Source organism: Alosa sapidissima, chromosome 11 (genome assembly GCF_018492685.1).
Source record: "Alosa sapidissima isolate fAloSap1 chromosome 11, fAloSap1.pri, whole genome shotgun sequence".
Taxonomy (NCBI): domain Eukaryota; kingdom Metazoa; phylum Chordata; class Actinopteri; order Clupeiformes; family Clupeidae; genus Alosa; species Alosa sapidissima.
In genome coordinates, this window is record NC_055967.1 from 35,230,753 (window position 1) to 35,250,282 (window position 19,530).

At 48.0% G+C, this 19,530-nt stretch overlaps 1 protein-coding gene across 1 annotated transcript in view; it reads left to right on the forward strand.

Annotated features, from left to right (window-relative positions):
* LOC121724635 (SRSF protein kinase 2-like) overlaps positions 1-18,570 on the forward strand; it is a 62,590-nt gene extending 44,020 nt beyond the window's left edge. The window contains 18 exon segments of the mRNA XM_042111326.1: positions 2,523-2,574; positions 2,576-2,672; positions 4,254-4,362; positions 5,594-5,681; positions 5,902-5,989; positions 6,219-6,325; positions 6,705-6,870; positions 7,650-7,675; positions 7,920-8,235; positions 9,511-9,704; positions 9,834-10,396; positions 10,502-10,674; positions 12,088-12,188; positions 13,065-13,172; positions 13,275-13,344; positions 14,972-15,064; positions 15,546-15,638; positions 16,855-18,570. Coding sequence (XP_041967260.1) covers positions 2,523-2,574; positions 2,576-2,672; positions 4,254-4,362; positions 5,594-5,681; positions 5,902-5,989; positions 6,219-6,325; positions 6,705-6,870; positions 7,650-7,675; positions 7,920-8,235; positions 9,511-9,704; positions 9,834-10,396; positions 10,502-10,674; positions 12,088-12,188; positions 13,065-13,172; positions 13,275-13,344; positions 14,972-15,064; positions 15,546-15,638; positions 16,855-17,039 — 2,629 coding nt within the window. The 3' untranslated portion in view covers positions 17,040-18,570.
* The last annotated feature ends 960 nt before the right edge of the window (positions 18,571-19,530 follow it).

Consider the following 19,530-nt stretch of genomic DNA (forward strand, 5'->3'; position numbering starts at 1 on the left):
GCTGACGTGTTTGCATGGATATGTCTTCATCCTTGTCTTCATTTCATGTCTATTCTGCTGCACGTCTTCAGCTCAAACTGAAAATGGCCTCATGAGGCTGTGATTAAACACTGTTATTAGTGGATGTCAAGTGTTTTCTTTATCTTAATTTGCAGTATATGTTATGAAATCCCTCAATCCATATTACAGTTTTTTTCAATCGCTAACAAGCGCTTACACATACTTCAGATACCTTTTCTAAACTCTTAACACAGACTCACACCTACAATACACAATTGGCCAAATGGATTTTCTTCTCATAAACACATTTTGTTAAATATATACTCTTCATTTCAAAACAGAACACATCTTTCTCTGCACACACTAACTTTACCAAAACACTGGAAATCTGACTCAAAATGAAATTACAGTATTCTGTCAAAGAATAACACTTGTTTTCACTTCACAAGGTACATGCAGTCAATTAAAGTACACCAGGTTTCAAAATACTGGCTATTGTTGACATTACAAAAACTGCATAGACTTTTATGTTTCAGTTGTACGGGTCTTTGCATGCAAAACATGCTATCCACTGTTTTTACACTAAATTTCTTGGTTGGGAACTGTATGTCCACATGTAATGTTCACATTCAAAAGCATTCCAGTAAAAAGCAAATAAGTTTTTTTCCCTTTACTGTTTACTACAGGAGGTACAGTAGAAATACTGTTTACAGTATGATAGAACAGAAAAAGTTTTACAGTATTGCTTACAGTAAACAAAATATCCATGAAACACACAAGAGCATTCTGAACAAACAACAACAGCAAAAAGCCCAGATACAGTTTTTCTCAGTCGCTTTGGTGCTTTTCTCAGATCAGAATGAAAATTATCATAACTAATAGTTCAACCTCCACAACATTTAGTCATTTGTGCACATCATAGTAGCAATTTCTCCTTCCTCTGAACAAATTGCAAATGCTTTTGGACATTTATCAGTTGCTTTGTCATGTCAGTCAAAATGAACTATACTTATGAATGCTGAATAGTCGTTCCCAATAAATCTAATAGTCTTCATTTCATTGCTTGAGTCATTACATACAAAATTGTTGAACTAGTTATCAAATTATGTCACAATGCTGTAGAATTGCAAAGAGCATATATAGTAAAACTGTGAAACGTACATATTCAGTGTCTTGTACTCACTCCCCTAACTACAGCAATTTGTAACTTTACTGTAGTTTTCAAATGGCTGTACAAGTAGCGTATGTCTTGAGCATGTTCAGGTAGTGTCACCGAGTTCTGACCTTTTTTTTGCATAGGAAAACACTAGAAAATAAACTGTCATAATGAAAACATGACAAAGCCATTCATTCATTCATAAACGATGGTGTCAAGACTTCTTATTTTGATGACACTGGCAGTTTCATTGACATGAAGACTTGCTTTTGAGGAATGGACTGTCCATTTTGAGTAAGTGACGTGCTTTTGCAGGTTATCCACTAGGTTGTCCAGTTTGCACTAATTGTTTTGTGAAATGCACTAACTGCTGTGCAAATGTTACTGCAATAGTGATGTGAGAAAAGCACCAAAGCGACTGAGAAAAACTGTAAAAAAAAAGGGGGGGGGCTAAAAAAGCACAAAATTACTGAATCTAATCTCTGCGGTCTTCAGAGTTAGGCCACATGTTTTCATCAACATCGCATCTGATATTATCCAAGGCTGTGTTTGCTATTGTCGGATGTTGTGTGTTAACATTTGTAAATACTACAAAAACAATCCATAGTTTTGTTGGGAGGTATAGCTTGTCTGTTAAGAAAATGTAAGCATTGTGGAAATGTGTTCACTGACTGTATATTGTGTGAAAACAACATTAAATGTGTGAATGGTATGGCCACAAAAGACAGATGCTGTGCTAATTGTGTTTAGAGTTCTGAAAATGTGACAACTGGTTAGACAAACGCTTGTTAGCGACTGAAAAAACTGTAATGGTACACGGTCAGGTGCAGGGGGAGATATAAATACCTGTCACTGGCCATCCAACACGTCATTTTGTCGTGTGGATATGAAACCTGTGAAAATATAAGAGCTTTTACTGCAGGATGTCTTCAGATACACTGATGTTGTGTCTGTGTGTCTGTGTGTGTATGTGTGTGTGTGTGTGTGTGTGTGTGTGTGTGTGTGTGTGTGTGTGTGTGTGTGTGTCTGTGTGTCTGTGTGTCTGTGTGTCTGTGTGTGTGTGTGTGTGTGTGTGTGTGTTTGTGTGTGTGTTTGTGTGTATATGTTTGAATTCTGGACACCAGTTATCAACACCACGAATGTTGTTGTCGGTGGTTGCAAGGCAAGGACACAGGGATGTTAGCTAGATTGGCTGCAAATGTATGACAAAAGCTCCATTACATCTTATTCAGTTGTTTAATTAATCTGGACATGAAATCACCCTCTAGTACCAGAGGACTCGTTCTGACTGCAGAGAAATGAAGGAGAAAGATGAGTCCTCTCATCCTCATGTTTCTCTTCCTCCTTCTCTCTTCCCTCTCTCTAGGCCTGAGACCCAGCAGAAAGTCCCGTCGGCGCCCCCTCCCCCACCACCCCCGCCCCCCCCCTCCTGAGCCCGTGCCCCCCCCTGAGCCAGAGGAGGAGATCCTAGGCTCAGACGATGAGGAGCAGGAGGACCCCGCCGACTACTGCAAAGGTCAGCCCACTCGCCCTTCCTCTCTCTCTCTCTCTCTCTCTCTCTCTCTCTCTCTCTCTCTCTCTCTCTTTGTCTCTTTTCCTCTCTCTCTCTCTCTCTATCTTTCTCATAAACTATCCTCTCTTTTATTACCACCTCTCTCTGGATCTGTCTCTCTTTCTTAAAATCTGTCTCTCTGTCTCTCTGTAATTCTTTCCACCACATCTTCCCTGGCTTGGTCATCTCCTGATTGTGACCCCTGACCTGGTCATCTCCTGATTGTGACCCCTGACCTGGTCATCTTCTGATTGTGACCCCTGGCTTGGTCATCTCCTGATTGTGACCCCTGGCTTGGTCATCTCCTGATTGTGACCCCTGGCTTGGTCATCTCCTGATTGTGACCCCTGACCCCTGGCTTGGTCATCTCCTGATTGTGACCCTTGGCCTGTCCTGCACAAGAGGCTTGTCATAATGAAGTTAGGTGGGGTGTGGACACACAAATGGCCGTTCCCCACACTGCTGAAGCTTGTGTTTTCATCTGCAGGATGGAAAGGGACTCCAGTTAAAATGTTGAAATGTACTTCTATGGCTTCTCCATCCACTCCCATTCTTGCTTCAGCTCTTATTCCCTCTGTTTTTCTCTCCTGGTCCTTTCCCTTCTCTGTGGGTCACTGTCTCTCTCTCCTCAATTGAAATGCAGCGCTTGTGTCAGTTTTATAGGTTTGGCAGTGTGGTTCAAGGTTGTAGCGCTGGTGCAGAGACGTAGGCAGAGAGCCCTGTAGCCAGCAAGAAACAACATCAGTCTTCTCCTCTCTACTTCCCCCTCTCTCCCTCTGTCCTCTCTCTCTTTCATGCACTTTCCCTCTCACTTCATCTGTAATTCCCTTATCATCTTGCATATCTCTTGGTCTTACCCTTCGCACTTTCTCTATCTGTGTGCCGTCTTCGTTGTCAATAGTCTGTCCTCTTTTTCTCTCTCTCCCTCTTTCTTTCTCTTTCCCTCCATCATCTGTGTTTTAGCTCACTCATGCTGTTTAAAAGGAAGGTGTCGCTGAGGGACTCATTTAGAAGCTCCTCAGGCCAGCCTACTCTACTTTCTCTCTCTCTCTCTCCATCTCTTTCTCTCTCTCTCTCTCTTTCTCCATCTCTTTCTCTCTCTCTTTCTCCATCTCTCTCTCTCTTTCTCAGTCTCTGTGTGCTCTGTCAGTCATTGTGTTGGCCCCTCCTCTGGTCAGTCTGTCCTCGTTTTTACCTCTGACTCTCCAGACCTTCGGCTCCTTTGGTCTTCTGTTTCTGTGCCCAGGGGTTCAGTTCTCTACCCCAGCTGTCTAGTAGGATTCTGCTGACGCGCTTTAATATGATTTGTTTCTGCCTTTCTTTTCTTTTTTTAATCTCTGGAACCACTTTTCATCTGAAGTTTGTCTAATCTCTCCCTTTGCCTCAGTCTGTGTTCCGATAAAATAAAAAGTTGTTAATAAAATTGTGAAATGTATCAAAGTGGAATATATCAATAATTTGACTTCTGAATATGTTTAGATGAACACTTTTATCGTCTGTTTTTTCTGTCTCCCTCACTCTCTCTCTCTCGCTCGCCTTCCTCAGGAGGGTACCACCCGGTGAAGATCGGGGATCTGTTTAACGGGAGGTACCACGTGATCCGCAAGCTGGGATGGGGACACTTCTCCACCGTCTGGTTGTGCTGGGACATCCAGTGAGTAGCCATGGCAATGCCACCAGCACACCAACACGATAGCGCCGTGGCACCCAACACCGGCCCACGCCACACACACACACACGCACGCACGCGCGCGCCGGGCGCAGTATCAGTGACCAGGCTCACGTTTCCTCTCGCTTCCTACTTCCCCTCCGGCGGTCAGCATCGGCTCCCTTTTAGGCTAACGAGAATCCACACGAGAATCCACACGAGAATCCACACGAGAATCCACGCGAGAATCCACACGAGAATCCACACGAGAATCCACACGAGAATCCACACGAGAATCCACACGGAAATCCTCATGGAAATCCTCATGGAAATCCTCATGGAAATCCTCATGGAATTTTCCACTGCAAACAAATTGTGCTAGTAGTAGTCACAGTAGTCAACATTATCACAGAAGGACATGCTTTGTTATGAAGCAGTTTGGTGGATGTGAATTACATTAGTACTCAATTTGATTCTGCAAATCAACTGAGAATGAACAAAGTCCAAGTACACTTTTGAGAAAAATGTTCTTTTTTGATATAAATGTTGCTATAATACTTTATACAAATACATTTATATAAATGTTGCTATAATACTTTATACAAATAAAACTGAAACGTGTGGTCTTGTGGACTAAAACTTATGGAGTTTTCTCAGTTGACGAAATGGAATCCTGGCATATAGTGTATATGACATAAAGATGATTGTAGATGGCGTGTGTGTGTGTGTCATTGCAGCTTGTGGGATGTCCTGAGGGTTTGTGGGCAGTGTGTGAGGTTGCGCGTACTGCCGTTTTAGCTGGAGGCTCTTATTCTGTCCACCATGTGGTTGGGATCTGCAGCCAAAAGCCCCATATGTCATCACACAGGCACTCGTCCTACCAATCCAGGGTGATTTTACACCCTGTGTGTGTGTGTGTGTGTCTGTGTGCGTGCGTGTCTGTGTGTGTCTGTGTGTGTGTGTCTGTGTGTGTGTGTGTGTGTGTGTGTGTGTGTGTGTGTGTGTGTGTCTGTGTGCGTGCGTGCGTGCGTGTCTGTGTGTGTGTCTGTGTGTGTGTGTGTGTGTGTGTGTGCGTGTGTGCGTGCGTGCGTGCGTGCGTGCGTGCGTGTGTGTGTGCGTGTGTGCGTGCGTGCATGCGTGTGCGTGTGCGCGTGTGTGCGCGTGTGTGCGCGTGTGCGCGCGCGCGTGTGTGTGTGTGTGTGTGTGTGTGTGCCTGTGTGTGTGTGTCTTCTCTCAGGGGAAAGCGCTTCGTGGCCATGAAGGTGGTGAAGAGTGCGCAGCACTACACAGAGACGGCGCTGGATGAGATCAAGCTGCTGAGATGTGTGAGTCTCCTCAAAACAAAGTATCCTCGTCCATTTAGTGGACTAGTGTGTGTTCCTACTGGAGCCTGTCCCGAAAATACATGTGTCCTAATTGCTGTGTGTCCTTAGAAGTACGTACGGTAACTGTCTTTAGTTACCTGAAGCATATCTAAAATGCGTGTCCCAAAAACCGCTTTTGAAATGAATGTCTCTTCCTGCTTCCGTTTTCTTCGTCTGACAGGTCAGAGACAGTGACCCCGGCGACCCTAACAAGGACATGGTGGTGCAGCTTATCGATGACTTCAAGATCTCGGGAATCAATGGAATTCGTATCCCTCTAAGGAGTGTCATACACATCAGTGCACAAGCATTTTATTTGTTTGATGTTACTGAGCCCTGTAGTTCTTGTGTGTTTGTGTTTGTGTATGTGTCTGTCTGTGTGTGTTTGTGTGTGTGTGTGTGTTCTTGTGCGTGCGTGTGTGTGTGTGTATGTGTGTGTATGTGTGTGTGTGCGTGCGTGCTTATGCAATGATTGTGTTCCTTAACTCAGTCTGTCAGATGTGTGTATGGTGTTTGAAGTGCTGGGGCATCATCTACTGAAGTGGATTATTAAGTCTAACTACCAAGGCCTGCCACTGCCCTGTGTCAAGAGTATTATCAGACAGGTAAAACACATGCTTCAAAAATACCACTTATTGGGCTTTCTCAGCCTCTTCTATCAGTGCAGCATACAAACCAAAGTGGTAGGGGATGGGAGATGCTCAGAAGTCATTTCAGTTCAGTTCAGTTAAAAAAAAAAAACACCTAAAAAGATTTTTGATTTTATATGTAATTTCATAACTTTCTATTGATTTTGTTCAACATAAAATGTTTGAAAACATTTCTAGACAAATGACCAACCGCTTATATGCCAGTAGTATCCCCCAAAAATAAAGAACCTGAAGTGAAGTACCTTCCCAGGCGAAAAACATTCTAATCTAGTGTTTGTTTGTTTGTTTGTTTGTTTGTTTGTCTGTTTCAATGTGCTTCTGATTGGTCAACCAGGTTCTGCAGGGCCTGGACTACCTCCACAGCAAGTGTAAGATCATCCACACGGACATCAAGCCCGAGAACATCCTGCTGTGCGTGGACGATGCCTTTGTGCGCCGCATGGCTGTGGAGGCCACCGAGTGGCAGAAAGCCGGAGCCCCTCCTCCCTCCGGCTCTGCAGGTGACACCCTCCGCCATCTTTCTCCTGCCACCCGCACACCCGTCCGTCTTAGTCCCCCGCGCAGGTCTCGGGCGCGGCGCGCGGACTCCCCAGCGTCCAGCCTTGTCCTGCTGTTCTCTCTAAAGGATCGCTTGGACTCATCACACACAGTGGCCTTCTTGTGTAGCGCTAGCAGCTTCCCCACTCTGTTGTTGTGAAGTGCCTCCCTTGCTCCATTCAGAGCGAGTGCGTTCAGCATCAAGGAGCCTTTTTGATTTGAAACACTTCACTGGTCCACTGCTCCCTCGGACTCTGGGTCTTCCATCCTGAGCGGCGGCACCTATAGGTGGCAGCTGGCAGCGTGGAGGCAGTGTTCCATTATGTAGGAGGGGTGGGGCTCGGGCATCAAAAATAGAAATGGCCTATTAATATGGATCTAGGACAGAGGCGCAGGACTGTCTCGCATTAGTTTCATTAAGTCCTCTTTCCACTTGAGCAAGAAACTCCGGGAAACCAAAGATCCGTATGGTGCGTTTAAGCGATCTAAGCGCAGTGTTTTTGCACTAGTTTCAGTGGGCCTGGTGCATTTAGGGGTCATTAATAGAGCGAGCGCTGCTTTGAAGATGCTCAGCACAAATGCATGTGTGCTCTCTGAGTCTTGAGATATATGATTTGGTGACTCTGCCTTGGCTCACCGCTTGACACTTGTTTTTCTCTATCTATCCATCTCTGTCTCTCTCTCTCTCTCTCTCTCTCTCTCTCTCTCTTTCCCTCTCTCTCTCTCTCTCTCTCTCTCTCAGTCAGCACAGCCCCTCAGCTTAGACAGGTAAGTTTCAGTTGCACACACTTTTACAGCATGCTTCTGTTATTGTCACACCTACAGACTGATTAGTTTCTTTAACTGTGGTTATGGGCTATTTAAAACCAGTGTGTGTGTGTGTGTGTGTGTCTGTGTGTGTGTGTGTGTGTGTGTGTGTGTGTGTGTGTGTGTGCGTGCTATGTGTGTGTGTGTGTGCTGTGTGTGTGTGTGTGTGTGTGTGTGTGTGCTGTGTGTGTGTGTCATATCACAGGTGGGGAAGATCTCCAAGAACAAGAAGAAGAAGCTCAAGAAGAAGCAGAAGCGGCAGGCTGAGCTGCTGGAACGGCGCATGCTGGAGATCGAGGCCCTGGAGCGCGAGGCCGAGAAGCAGCGGGAGAATGAGGACCCCGACGCTGACCCCGACGCTGACCCCGACGCCATCTCCACCCCCAAGCCCAGCTCGGCCCCGGGGCCCGCCATCGCACCGGCGGACACGGACGACGACGACGACGATGATGACGAGGTGGATGAAGAAGATGAGGGCGAGGGAGAGAGGGAGAGGCCTGTTCGGCTCACCAACCACACCTGTGAGTGCCTCCAGGAGTTACCTGTGTGTGTGTGTGTGTGTGTGTGTGCGTGCGTGTGATGTGCGGTGCTGTAGTTCCTCCGTATGCATGTTTCCTCAACAAAAGCCATCTACTCACGTTGCTACACATGAGTCTGCACATGAGTGAGAGAGCTCCCCCATGACACTTGGGAAGCATCAATATCACTGATCCTCCCCAGCAGCAGCACAAATACCTGTTCAGCAAAGCAACGCATGCAGCTGCTGTTAGCCCTCCATGGTTGCCATGGAAGCAATGTTTTTTCTGTATCCCGTTTCTGCATTCCTCCTCACATCCATTACACTTGTCCTTTTAAAAAATAAATAAAACAATCTCCTCCTTTCTGTTTTGGTTATTATGTGCAACTTCACCGTCTTTATTAAGACTTCCTGACAGTGAATTGAGGAAGTTTTCAGCAGCACAACTGGGTCATCAGCAGCATCCATGCACAGAGAAGCCTGCAGAAGAAGGCCATTACATATTCTTATTGTAGTCTCTCATTATGGCAAGACTGCGCTCCATGATGGAGGAGAGGGAGAGAGAGAGAAAGGGAGGGAGAGAGAGAGGGAGGAAGGGAGAGAGAATCAGACTGCAGGATCAATGAGGCGAGATCTGCTGCTCCCATTCTGGCGGGTCTCCAACATCATGGCCACCCCCGCTGTGTCCACACAACACACATACACGCACGTACGCACACACACACACACACACACACACAATACACAACACTCACTCTCACATATACAAACATACTCATGGATACACAAACAACACATACACGTACATATACAAACACAAATGCACACACACACACACACACACCTGGCCATAGGGTCAAAGCTATTCTTGAGTCTCTGCCGTACTACAGTACTGCGCCAGAGTGATAGGATATCTCTTCCATTTCCTGCGTCTCCTTCTTCCCTCTCTCCATCTCTCTCTCTTCCTCTCTCTCTCTCTCTCTCTCTCTCTCTCTCTCTCTCTTACTGTTCCTCTAAGCCCCAAATCACCTGCAGTTTAGACCAGGCTCATGCACTGCTCATGTCTTGTGTTTGATTTCACTCTTGACTTGAATTGTTCTGTCTGACTTGAATTTGTCTGTTTCTATTTGTCAGCTTGATTTTGGTCTCATTTTTTGTTGCTTCTCACCATTCCCTGCTAGACTTCCCTCACACTATATCTGGAGTGAGTTCATTGGGGTTTATGCTGCGCGCGTTCCGCAGTCTTGCAGCTCTCATTCTCTCATTTGCCGTCTCTCAGGTGCAGCTCCAGAGCAGGTAGCAGACACGTCGGCGGAGACCCCTCCGAGCGCAGTGGACGGGGAGGTGGACGAGCACCCCAGCCCAGAGAGAGAGACACGCAGCCCCACCAACCCCCAGCCAGAGGGAGAGACTGAGACGAAGGACAAGAAACAGGAGGAGAAGGAGGAAGAGGAGAAGGAGGGGGAGGAGGAAGAGGAGGAGGAGGATGAAGAGGAGGAGGAGGAAGAAGAAGAAAAGGGGGGACAGAGAGATGTAGTGGAGCAAGAGAACAAAAACAAAGAGGAGAAAGCAGAGGAGGGAGAGCAGCCGCAGCAGCAGCAGCAGCAGCAGGAGGAGGAGCAGGAGGAGGAGCAGGAGGAGGAGCAGGAGGAGGAGGACAACAAGGAGGAGCAGGAGGAGAAGCAGCAGGAGCCCAAGCTGGAGAAGGAATCGCCAAAGAAAGAGGAGTGCAAAGGAGAGACCGAGCAGGAGAAAGAGGTGGAGGAGGAGAAGGAGTCCAGCGGGCAGGAGAAAGAGGCGGGGGGAGAGGAGGAAGATGAGGAGGAGGACGAGGAGGAGGACGACGATGACGATGAGGACGATGATGATGATGATGATGATGATGACGACGATGAGGAGGACGAGGAGGAAGATACTCAGAGGAACAACTCCACCAACACCAACTCCACCAGCATCAACATCAGCACCACCATCAACACGGACGCGTCCAAGGCCAACGGCCACGTGGTGCTGGCCGTGAAGGAGCTGGCACTGGACCTGGGTGTGGTGGCGTCCCCCACAACGCTGCTCTGCCCGCTGGTGGAGTCCGAGATCAGCACCACCGACCGCGACGCTTCCGACGCCTCGTACGAGCTCTACAACGGCGAGAACCCCGTCCTGACCAACGGCGGAGGCGGGGGTGTGGTCGGGGGTGTGGGTGTGGGTGTGGTCGGGGGCGGGAGTGTGGTCGGGGGTGGGGGTGTGGGTGGGGGTGTGGTTGGTCGTGGGGGCGGGAGTGGGGGACGCCACCGTGGCACCTCGCCACGCTTCCCCGAGCTACCGCTGGACCCCGAGCCCGGTGGCCCTGACCGCCCGCACGGTCCGCAGCAGCAGGGCCCCTTCAGCCCCAGCGGAGACCGCAGCCGCACAGTCTCCTCCTCCAGCACCGGAGACACGCCCAAAGGTACGAGCCAGGGGCTCTACCCCGCGCAAACGCACTCCTACACCACCATAGGCATACTGACCCAGGATACCGGTATATGGATACAGTGGATATAGTGTAACATGTTTTTATATGGAACGCTACGGTGTGGTCCCCCCCATTTTATGTCAGGTCTGCTTTGAGCCAGGCAGTCCTTGACAACCAGAATACCAGTACACAAACAAGAATGATCTGTCACATCTTCACAAACATGTTTTGGTTTAAATGGATGGGAGGATGTATGCCATTTATCTGCAATAATATTGCAACATTTATATATGTCAGCTGGCATTGCATGAGGTGTGGGGCTGAGTAGTCTCTGTGGGGCTGAGTAGTCTCTGTGGGGCTGAGTAGTCTCTGTGGGGCTGAGTAGTCTCTGTAGGGCTGAGTAGTCTCTGTAGGGCTGAGTAGTCTCTGTAGGGCTGAGTAGTCTCTGTAGGGCTGAGTAGTCTCTGTAGGGCTGAGTAGTCTCTGTAGGGCTGAGTAGTCTCTGTAGGGCTGAGTAGTCTCTGTGGGGCTGAGTAGTCTCTGTGGGGCTGAGTAGTCTCTGTAGGGCTGAGTAGTCTCTGTAGGGCTGAGTAGTCTCTGTAGGGCTGAGTAGTCTCTGTGGGGCTGAGTAGTCTCTGTAGGGCTGAATAGTCTCTGTAGGGCTGAGTAGTCTCTGTAGGGCTGAGTAGTCTCTGTAGGGCTGAGTAGTCTCTGTGGGGCTGAGTAGTCTCTGTAGGGCTGAGTAGTCTCTGTGGGGCTGAATAGTCTCTGTAGGGCTGAGTAGTCTCTGTAGGGCTGAGTAGTCTCTGTGGGGCTGAGTAGTCTCTGTAGGGCTGAGTAGTCTCTGTGGGGCTGAATAGTCTCTGTGGGGCTTTTCTCATCTGGAATCTTTCAGTTGCCCGTGTGATGCAGCATTGGTGGGCCTGGAGGAGTCAGTGGTGGTGGGGTCCATGCACTTGGAGCAGCTACAGAAGGGCTTAGGTTTCAGAGCGGACAAACCGACAAGGAATTAGTTGGATGTGTGACTAGAATGGGTTTGTGTGATGCAGAGCCAAGAGAAGAGACTATGGAGGGAATAGAAAGGGGAAAAAATGTTACTGGAAAGGAGAGTCATTTTTTGTCAGCTGATGTGACAGCTGCTAATTGCTCATATGACAGGGAGCTGCCACACTACATTTGCTTGACGTGGGCTTGGCAGAATGCATTGTGTGGCCCTAGAATGATCTGTGCATGGCTCAGTTTCACCAAAACACTGGATTCACTGTTGTTCATTTATTGTAATGCAATGCCTTGTGGGAAATGTAGTCCTAAAGCAGAGGTCATTATGACTTGATGTCATTATGGCGTAATGAAGTGGCAACTGGACCATCCGACCCTCAGTAAGTGTGTACCCTTTGGCTTTGGCAGCTAAAATTCGAGCAGCCGACCTGCTGGTGAATCCACTGGACCCGCGCAACGCCGACATCCTCAGAGTCAAGATCGCTGACCTGGGCAACGCCTGCTGGGTGGTAAGGGAGAGACTGGAAGGACGTGGCTGGAGTGTGTGTGTGTCTGTGTGTGTGTGCACCTGACATAGTTGTAATTAATGAACACACCAAAGCCGTTACAACAATAGAAATTGTCAAGTCAAGTCAAGTTTATTTATATAGCGCATTTCATACACAGAGGTCATTCAATGTGCTTTACATAAACAAAACCAAACAATAATAGAGAGCAATTGGTTGCTCTTTCGATGCTTACATGGACATCTATGCTATGCTTCAAAACTGTTAAAATATCAACCATGGTAGAATGTTTTCAATAACTCTGGCTACACCTGTAAAATAATTGCCCTCATTTTTGGTAGTTTAGGCCATGTGCACAAGATGTGTGTAAGAGGCCTGCAGATCTGTGGACTACATAAGAACAAGGCCAAGAAACTGACAAGATATTGCTCTGTATCAGCAGTAATTGGCAGCCTCTACATATGGAGGCGTAGGTGCCATCTTTACCCCTAATGTGCATAATGGACTGGGATAGTGGCTGCTGTTTTCTTTCTATCAAATTTGGATTATGCCATGATATATGCTTATCTTCTAATCCAAATAAAGAATTTAAATGTGTTTGTGTGTGTGTTGGGGCGGTGGTTGTGTGAGAGAGAGAGGGAGAGAAAGAGTGAATGATGTAAATAACATAAATATAGCCATATGCATTACATTGTATAATACTGTATTTGAGTACCATAAGCACACAGCTATTTTTCTATGGTATTAATAAACATTGTGTCTATTGAATGTGCCTGTGTACAGTATAAAGTTGTATAAGTGTGTGTGTGTGTGTGTGTGTGTGTGTATTCCTGATCCATGGTAACGAGGCCCATCTCCTGTCTTGTCTCCCTCCCCCAGCACAAGCACTTCACCGAGGACATCCAGACGCGGCAGTACCGCTCCATCGAGGTGCTGATTGGGGCCGGCTACAGCACTCCCGCAGACATCTGGAGCACAGCCTGCATGGTGAGAATACAAGCCTCCTATTGGACCATTTCTGTGCCAGTCACTGAAGTTGGCCAATCATCGTTCTCATGCTGTCTGTCCTCTATCCTGCCTCTCTTGCAGGCTTTTGAGCTGGCCACTGGAGACTACTTGTTTGAGCCGCACTCAGGGGAGGACTACTCCCGTGATGAGGGTGAGTTTCTACTCTTACACACACACACACACACACACACACACACACCTACACACCCACACACACATGACATGCTACATACCCTACACAGTATTGTTCCAAACAGAAAGGTTGTGCCCATAAATGTGGGTTGTTTATGCAACAGTGATGATCTTTGAAAAATATTTGCCAGAATTGTCCAATCTGTACACTTTATACGTATACTGTACTAGAAAGAGCTGTAACTGAATGTGCATCTGTACACTTTATACGTATACTGTACTAGAAAGAGCTGTAACTGAATGTGCATCTGTACACTTTATACTTATACTGTACTAAGAGCTGTAACTGAATGTGCATCTGTACACTTTATACTTATACTGTACTAGAAAGAGCTGTAACTGAATGTGCATTACACTGTACTAGAAAGAGCTGTAACTGAATGTGCATTACACTGTACTAGAAAGAGCTGTAACTGAATGTGCATCTGTAAATATGTTTAGCAGCCCCCAGTAGTCTGCAACACCAATTGCTCCGCATCTAAAAATTCTTCATCTATATTTGATTTTTAAAGCCATGTTTTGTTTACAAAACATGTTTTGTAGTTTGCCATTTCCTTCCTGTTCTACTCACCCATATTTCCATGCTGCCCGATCATCAACATTAACCCTGCTGCTCACCCTCCTCCCTGCGTCTGCCCCATCTCCCTACTCTGTCCACTGGGCAAAGCCCTTAACTCCCTCTCAGCCACATCTGACCACTCGTCTCTCTCTGTGAGCTGCTTGTGTGATTCACCAGCTCACTTCTTCTCAATTGTCTGCCTCTCTTCTCCAGACCCTCTATGTCACACACTCACTCACTTCCTCCCTCTCTCTCTCTCTCCCTTACTCTCATTCACTCTTTCAGTTGACTCATAGCTTTCATCTCCCTAAGCTTTTCATTGGTCATCCTCTCACATTTCATAAAGTGCCCCCCATTTAAGACTTTTATTATAGTTACATTATGGTGCACACATCTGCTTTTAAACTTTAACATTTGTGTATTGGTCACTGATATGCTGCACTGACACTCATAAATGAGACACCCATTGCTCACAAATGTAATATTCAAAGGGTATGACTTATTGAACTCCACTCCACTAGGGGTAGACTGTACGTAACACCGATACAATTTCCTATGACTTATTGAAGGTAAAGAAATCATTAAGTCTGTAATGTCAGTGCTTTTATTGGTGAAGTGGATAAGAACAGGACCAATCAGAAGCTCTGACATTGGGCTGGCTCACCTCTGACCTTTCCCACTGCGCTAACAGGCTGATTCAATCCAGCCCTGAGGGTAATGGACTTCAGAAGCTCCGCTCATCTCTCCACTTCTGAGACTGTTTCTACCCCGTAATGGGGCTTCACTAACACATTCTCTCTTTCTCTCCTTTTCTGTCCTCCCTCGTTCCCCACCCCTCCACCAACCTTGTTGATCCTTAATATTCTTCCCCTCCCTTTGCCGCCTTATTTAATTTCCCTCCATCCCTCCCTCCCTCCTTCCATCCCTCCTTCCTCTCTGGTTGGTCCCACCCTTTGGCTATTCCTGATCCCCTCCTACCTTGGCCGTTCCCTTGTTTCTGCTCCTGTGTCCCTCTCCTCCTCTGTAGACCATATAGCCCACATCATTGAGCTGCTGGGCTGTATCCCACGACACTTTGCACTCTCTGGAAAATATTCCCGCGAGTTCTTCAACCGAAGAGGTAGCTAGCGCTGGGGAACAGGCTGGCGGGGCCACCAACAGGCTAAACATGTCCACCTGCACACCCACAGACAGGCAGAACCGACCTCAGAACAGACCAGCAGTATAAGCAAACCTTTAGCAACGTTCACTTTGTTGGCCCAGAATAGGACCAAGTCCCAGTTGTATAGGGCACAAAGATACAGGAAAGTATCATTTCAAAAGACATTTAATTCAAGGCCATTGTTAGTGACTAACTAGGAGTGGACATTTGTAATGATTTGACCAAGACTCAGTCGGTCTGTTCCGGTGTGCAGTGGCCAGGTAGTCAGTGGTCCCAACCAGTCCCTATGTGTTTGTGTGCATGCTGTACTGATGTAGGTGTACCTGTTCTGCTGTATGTTTGTGTCCGTGTGTATGTATGCGTGTGTGAATGTGTGTGTGTATGTATGCATGTATGTGTGTGAATCGTGTGTATGTGTCGTGGGTGCTACGGGGGTCAGATCACATCGCTCTGATCATGGAGCTTCTGGGGAAGGTCCCACGTAAGGTGATTGCTGCCGGGAAATACAGCCGCGAGTTCTTCTCCAAGAAAGGTAACAACACAGTGGCTTTCACGGAGGCCACAGCAGCCACAATCCACCCACACAAACACAAACACAAACACAAACGCAAACGCTCCTCAAATCATGGGAGAGTGTTACAGGTTCTTTCATTCTGTTTCTTGTTTTCCACTATTGTATGAAGACTTCCGCTTAACACCTTGTGATACAACAAACCTGGCTCTCCACTTCTGGGCTTATACAGCAATTAGTTTCTATTGTGTGAAAGACTGTGTGTGTGTGTGTGTCTGTGTGTGTGTGTGTGTCTGTGTGTGTGTGTGTGTGTGTTTGTGAGAGAGAGAAAGAGAGAGAGAGATGTGTGTGTGTTTGAGAGAGAAAGAGAGAGAGAGAGAGATGTGTGTGTGTTTGTGTGTGTATGTGTTTTTGTGTGTGTGTATGTGCACCCGCATGCAATTCCACCCCCCCTCTGGTTAGTCTCTGTATCTCTGTGACAGGATGTCACCCCTCATCAGGCTCAGGTAACCAAGGTAACCAGACTGAACTGGTCTTGTCTTTTCCATCCTACTGCTGCCGTTGCTGTCGTATATCTCCTTCTCTCTACCATCCACATTGCTTGTTTGTCAGAGACACAGTGGTTTTGATCCAAACACAATCATTAAAACCCTATAATATGAAGTGAAGTCTTTGTGCAACCCTCCTTTTAGAGGCTTTGCGTCTCATTTTCCCATGCTGTTGACACTGATGGTGGGATGGATCAGGAGAGTTTGTTTTCCTCCACGACTCCTCGGGAGGAAGAGAGGGAACAATGTATTCCCATTTCAAAGTTGGGCTGCGCTAATGACTGTAGTTATGAAGACTTCATTAGGGGCGCGCCTTTGAACCGCACTGCCAGTAAATATTAGACTGCTGCCGAGTCTTGCTCTAGCGAGTGATTCATCCACCTCCACATCTCACCGGGAGGGTGTCTGTCTGTGGGGGCTGTCTCACGGTGCTTCCTGCTGCTGATCTAGAATCAGGCTTGCCGTTAATTCTCAGCTATTCCTTAATGGATAGTGATAACTGATGGGTTGGTTCTGGAACAGTAGCATGGGGTACACAGATTTGAAAAGCGCCATTGTGTTTCCCAATCACATTCAGTTTGATGTCTGTACACATTTCTTGGGGAAATATTTGTGGGGGAAAAAAATCACCTTTTGTCTCCTCCTCTCTCCCCTTCTGCGTTTGTCTGCTTCTTTGGTGCCCCCTGCAGGCGAGCTGAGACACATCACCAAGCTGAAGCCGTGGTCGCTGTTCGACGTCCTGGTGGAGAAGTACGGCTGGTCGGCAGAGGACGCGGGCCACTTCACGCACTTCCTGCTGCCCATGCTGGAGATGGTGCCAGAGAAGAGAGCGTCGGCCGGGGAGTGCCTCAACCACCCCTGGCTCAGCTCGTAGCAGCGCTGCCCCCGACCCCCGAACCTCACAGCGGCAGCAGCAGCAGCAGCAGCCTCCAGGACTGCGCTGTTTCCATACAGACTGGAGCGAGGGAAGCACCATCTTGAGAGAGAGAGAGAGAGAGAGAGAGAGCAAGAAAAAAGAGGAAGAGAGGAGAAAGAGAGAGAGAGAAAGTGAGAGGAAGAGAGGAGTGGAAATGGACGGACTGGAGAGAGGAGGTGGGCCAGGACGCTTTACATGTGCGAGTGTGAGAGAAAAAGACAACAGTGGTTAAGGCCACTCCTTAAACACACTCACTCACACATCCACACACACACACACACATGCCTCACACAGGCTTTTAACACATTCCCAGTTCTTGAACACATTCCCATTGCATGTCGGAAATTGGGACACACGTCAAGTAGACGGCGTCTCCTACCCGAAGCATTTACTGTTCCATTAACATGGCATTCCAACATTCCTTTCACATTCACTTACCTACAGTACTGTACATCACCGTCTCATGTAGACTAAACCAAGTCTTACAAAGGAAATGGTGGACTTCTGTCGCTCTTCAGATGTTTATAGGAACCTCTTAGTATCTAGCTAACACTTGATATTGTAACTAACTTTGCTATTGAAATTACTATTGGTAAAATGTAACGTTTACCATACAGTAGATCCAGGTTACAGTGTTTGTAGATGCAGAGCTGTGGACGTGTGACTTTACTTCTGATGCCATCACATACGGAACTCAAAACGTGCATGATAACATACATGGAACTCCTACCGTACAGGATCTCTTGATACTTCTGATAGGGATTTGTGGTTGTCCTTCTCTGGGGAGGCGTAAAAAGCTGTGCCTTTGGCTGAGCTCTCCTGAATGTCCTTGCCTGCCGTCTTGTCAAAAGACCACCCCCCTCACCAGGCTGCTGACTGAAGTGATGTAGCTAACACTGAGCCTCAACAACCTGCCTTCTCTCACAGACCACTCGGCATGAACTAGCTCTCGTCATGTCCGCCTCCTGCACTCAAGGATGTGGCAGCGGACGAAACGGACGAGGGTGCGTTCATGTGGGTACCGGTCTATACATAACTGCCACACACAACGTTCACAACGTCCACGCTTCTTGACCCCCGACGGTCTGCCTGCACCGGTTCACAGTTCTGTTTCGGGCCCACCTCTCCTTCCTGGTCTCTCTCGGTCAGTCTTTCTCATGCTCGCTTTCTCTCTCTCTCTCTGTTTTTGGGCTGCTCTCCTGTCCCACAACCCTGACTAGCTCTTAAGCTGAGCTACGGACCCCAAGTTGAGGACGGAAAGTCCTGCCGCTGAACTGTTTACATCCCTGAGTCCCATTCCCCTGAAACCCTGTCCAAGCTCCCCTCACCCAAAAAAAAAAGAGAAAATAGCATACGAGCCCCTTTCCCTGAAGCCCCTGAGACCTGCGCCAAGCTGCATGACCCAGATCCTGCAGTGCACATGGATTGGGGGGGTGGATAACCACAATACAAAAACAAACAACAAACAACCCCAGCCTGCCCCCCCCCCCCCCCTCCCCCCCCAAAAAAAGAATCTAAACAAAGAGAAAGCAAGACTGGTTTGGATCGCTCGGTCTTAAGAGACGTTTCTTTTCCTCGTTGTTTCGCTGCGAAAGCGCGGCATGGATGACTGGGGACTGACACGGTGTGTTCAGATGTGAATTTGACATTTTGTTTGTTTCGAGTTTTGAACCGTTTTGTTCGATTGTTTTTGTTTTCCTTTCCCATATTTGTTTGCTTTCTCTCTCTCTCTCTCTGGCCAGGGAGGTGGAAGCCACCGCACGCTTTTCCAGGTGTCCTCTGTAAGGGCACCCCGGCCTCCACCCATCCCTGCCTCCTACACCCTCTCTCTCTCTCTCTCCACCCATCCCTGCCTCCTACACCCTCTCTCTCTCTCTCTCTCCACCCATCCCTGCCTCCTACACCCTCTCTCTCTCTCCACCCATCCCTGTCTCCTACACCCTCTCTCTCTCCACCCATCCCTGCCTCCTACACCCTCTCTCTCTCTCTCTCTCCACCCATCCCTGTCTCCTACACCCTCTCTCTCTCTCCACCCATCCCTGTCTCCTACACCCTCTCTCTCTCTCTCCACCCATCCCTGTCTCCTACACCCTCTCTCTCTCTCCACCCATCCCTGTCTCCTACACCCTCTCTCTCTCTCTCTCTCCACCCATCCCTGCCTCCTACACCCTCTCTCTCTCTCCACCCATCCCTGTCTCCTACACTCTCTCTCTCTCTCTCTCTCTCCTTACATTCCTCTCAATCCTGTCAGCCCCAGTGATGCATCTCCTCCAGCACGTTGAGTTCTCAGATCCTGCCCCCACCATTACCGGCCCGGCACCTCCCCTCTCCCTTGCTTCTTCCCTCCCTGGAGTCCCTCCCATTCCTGAACTCTGTCCAGAGGCAGTTGGGGGAAGCTTTTGGCCCAGCGGAGATTGCACTTGCGTTGGTAGCGTTTTTCTGTTTTTGT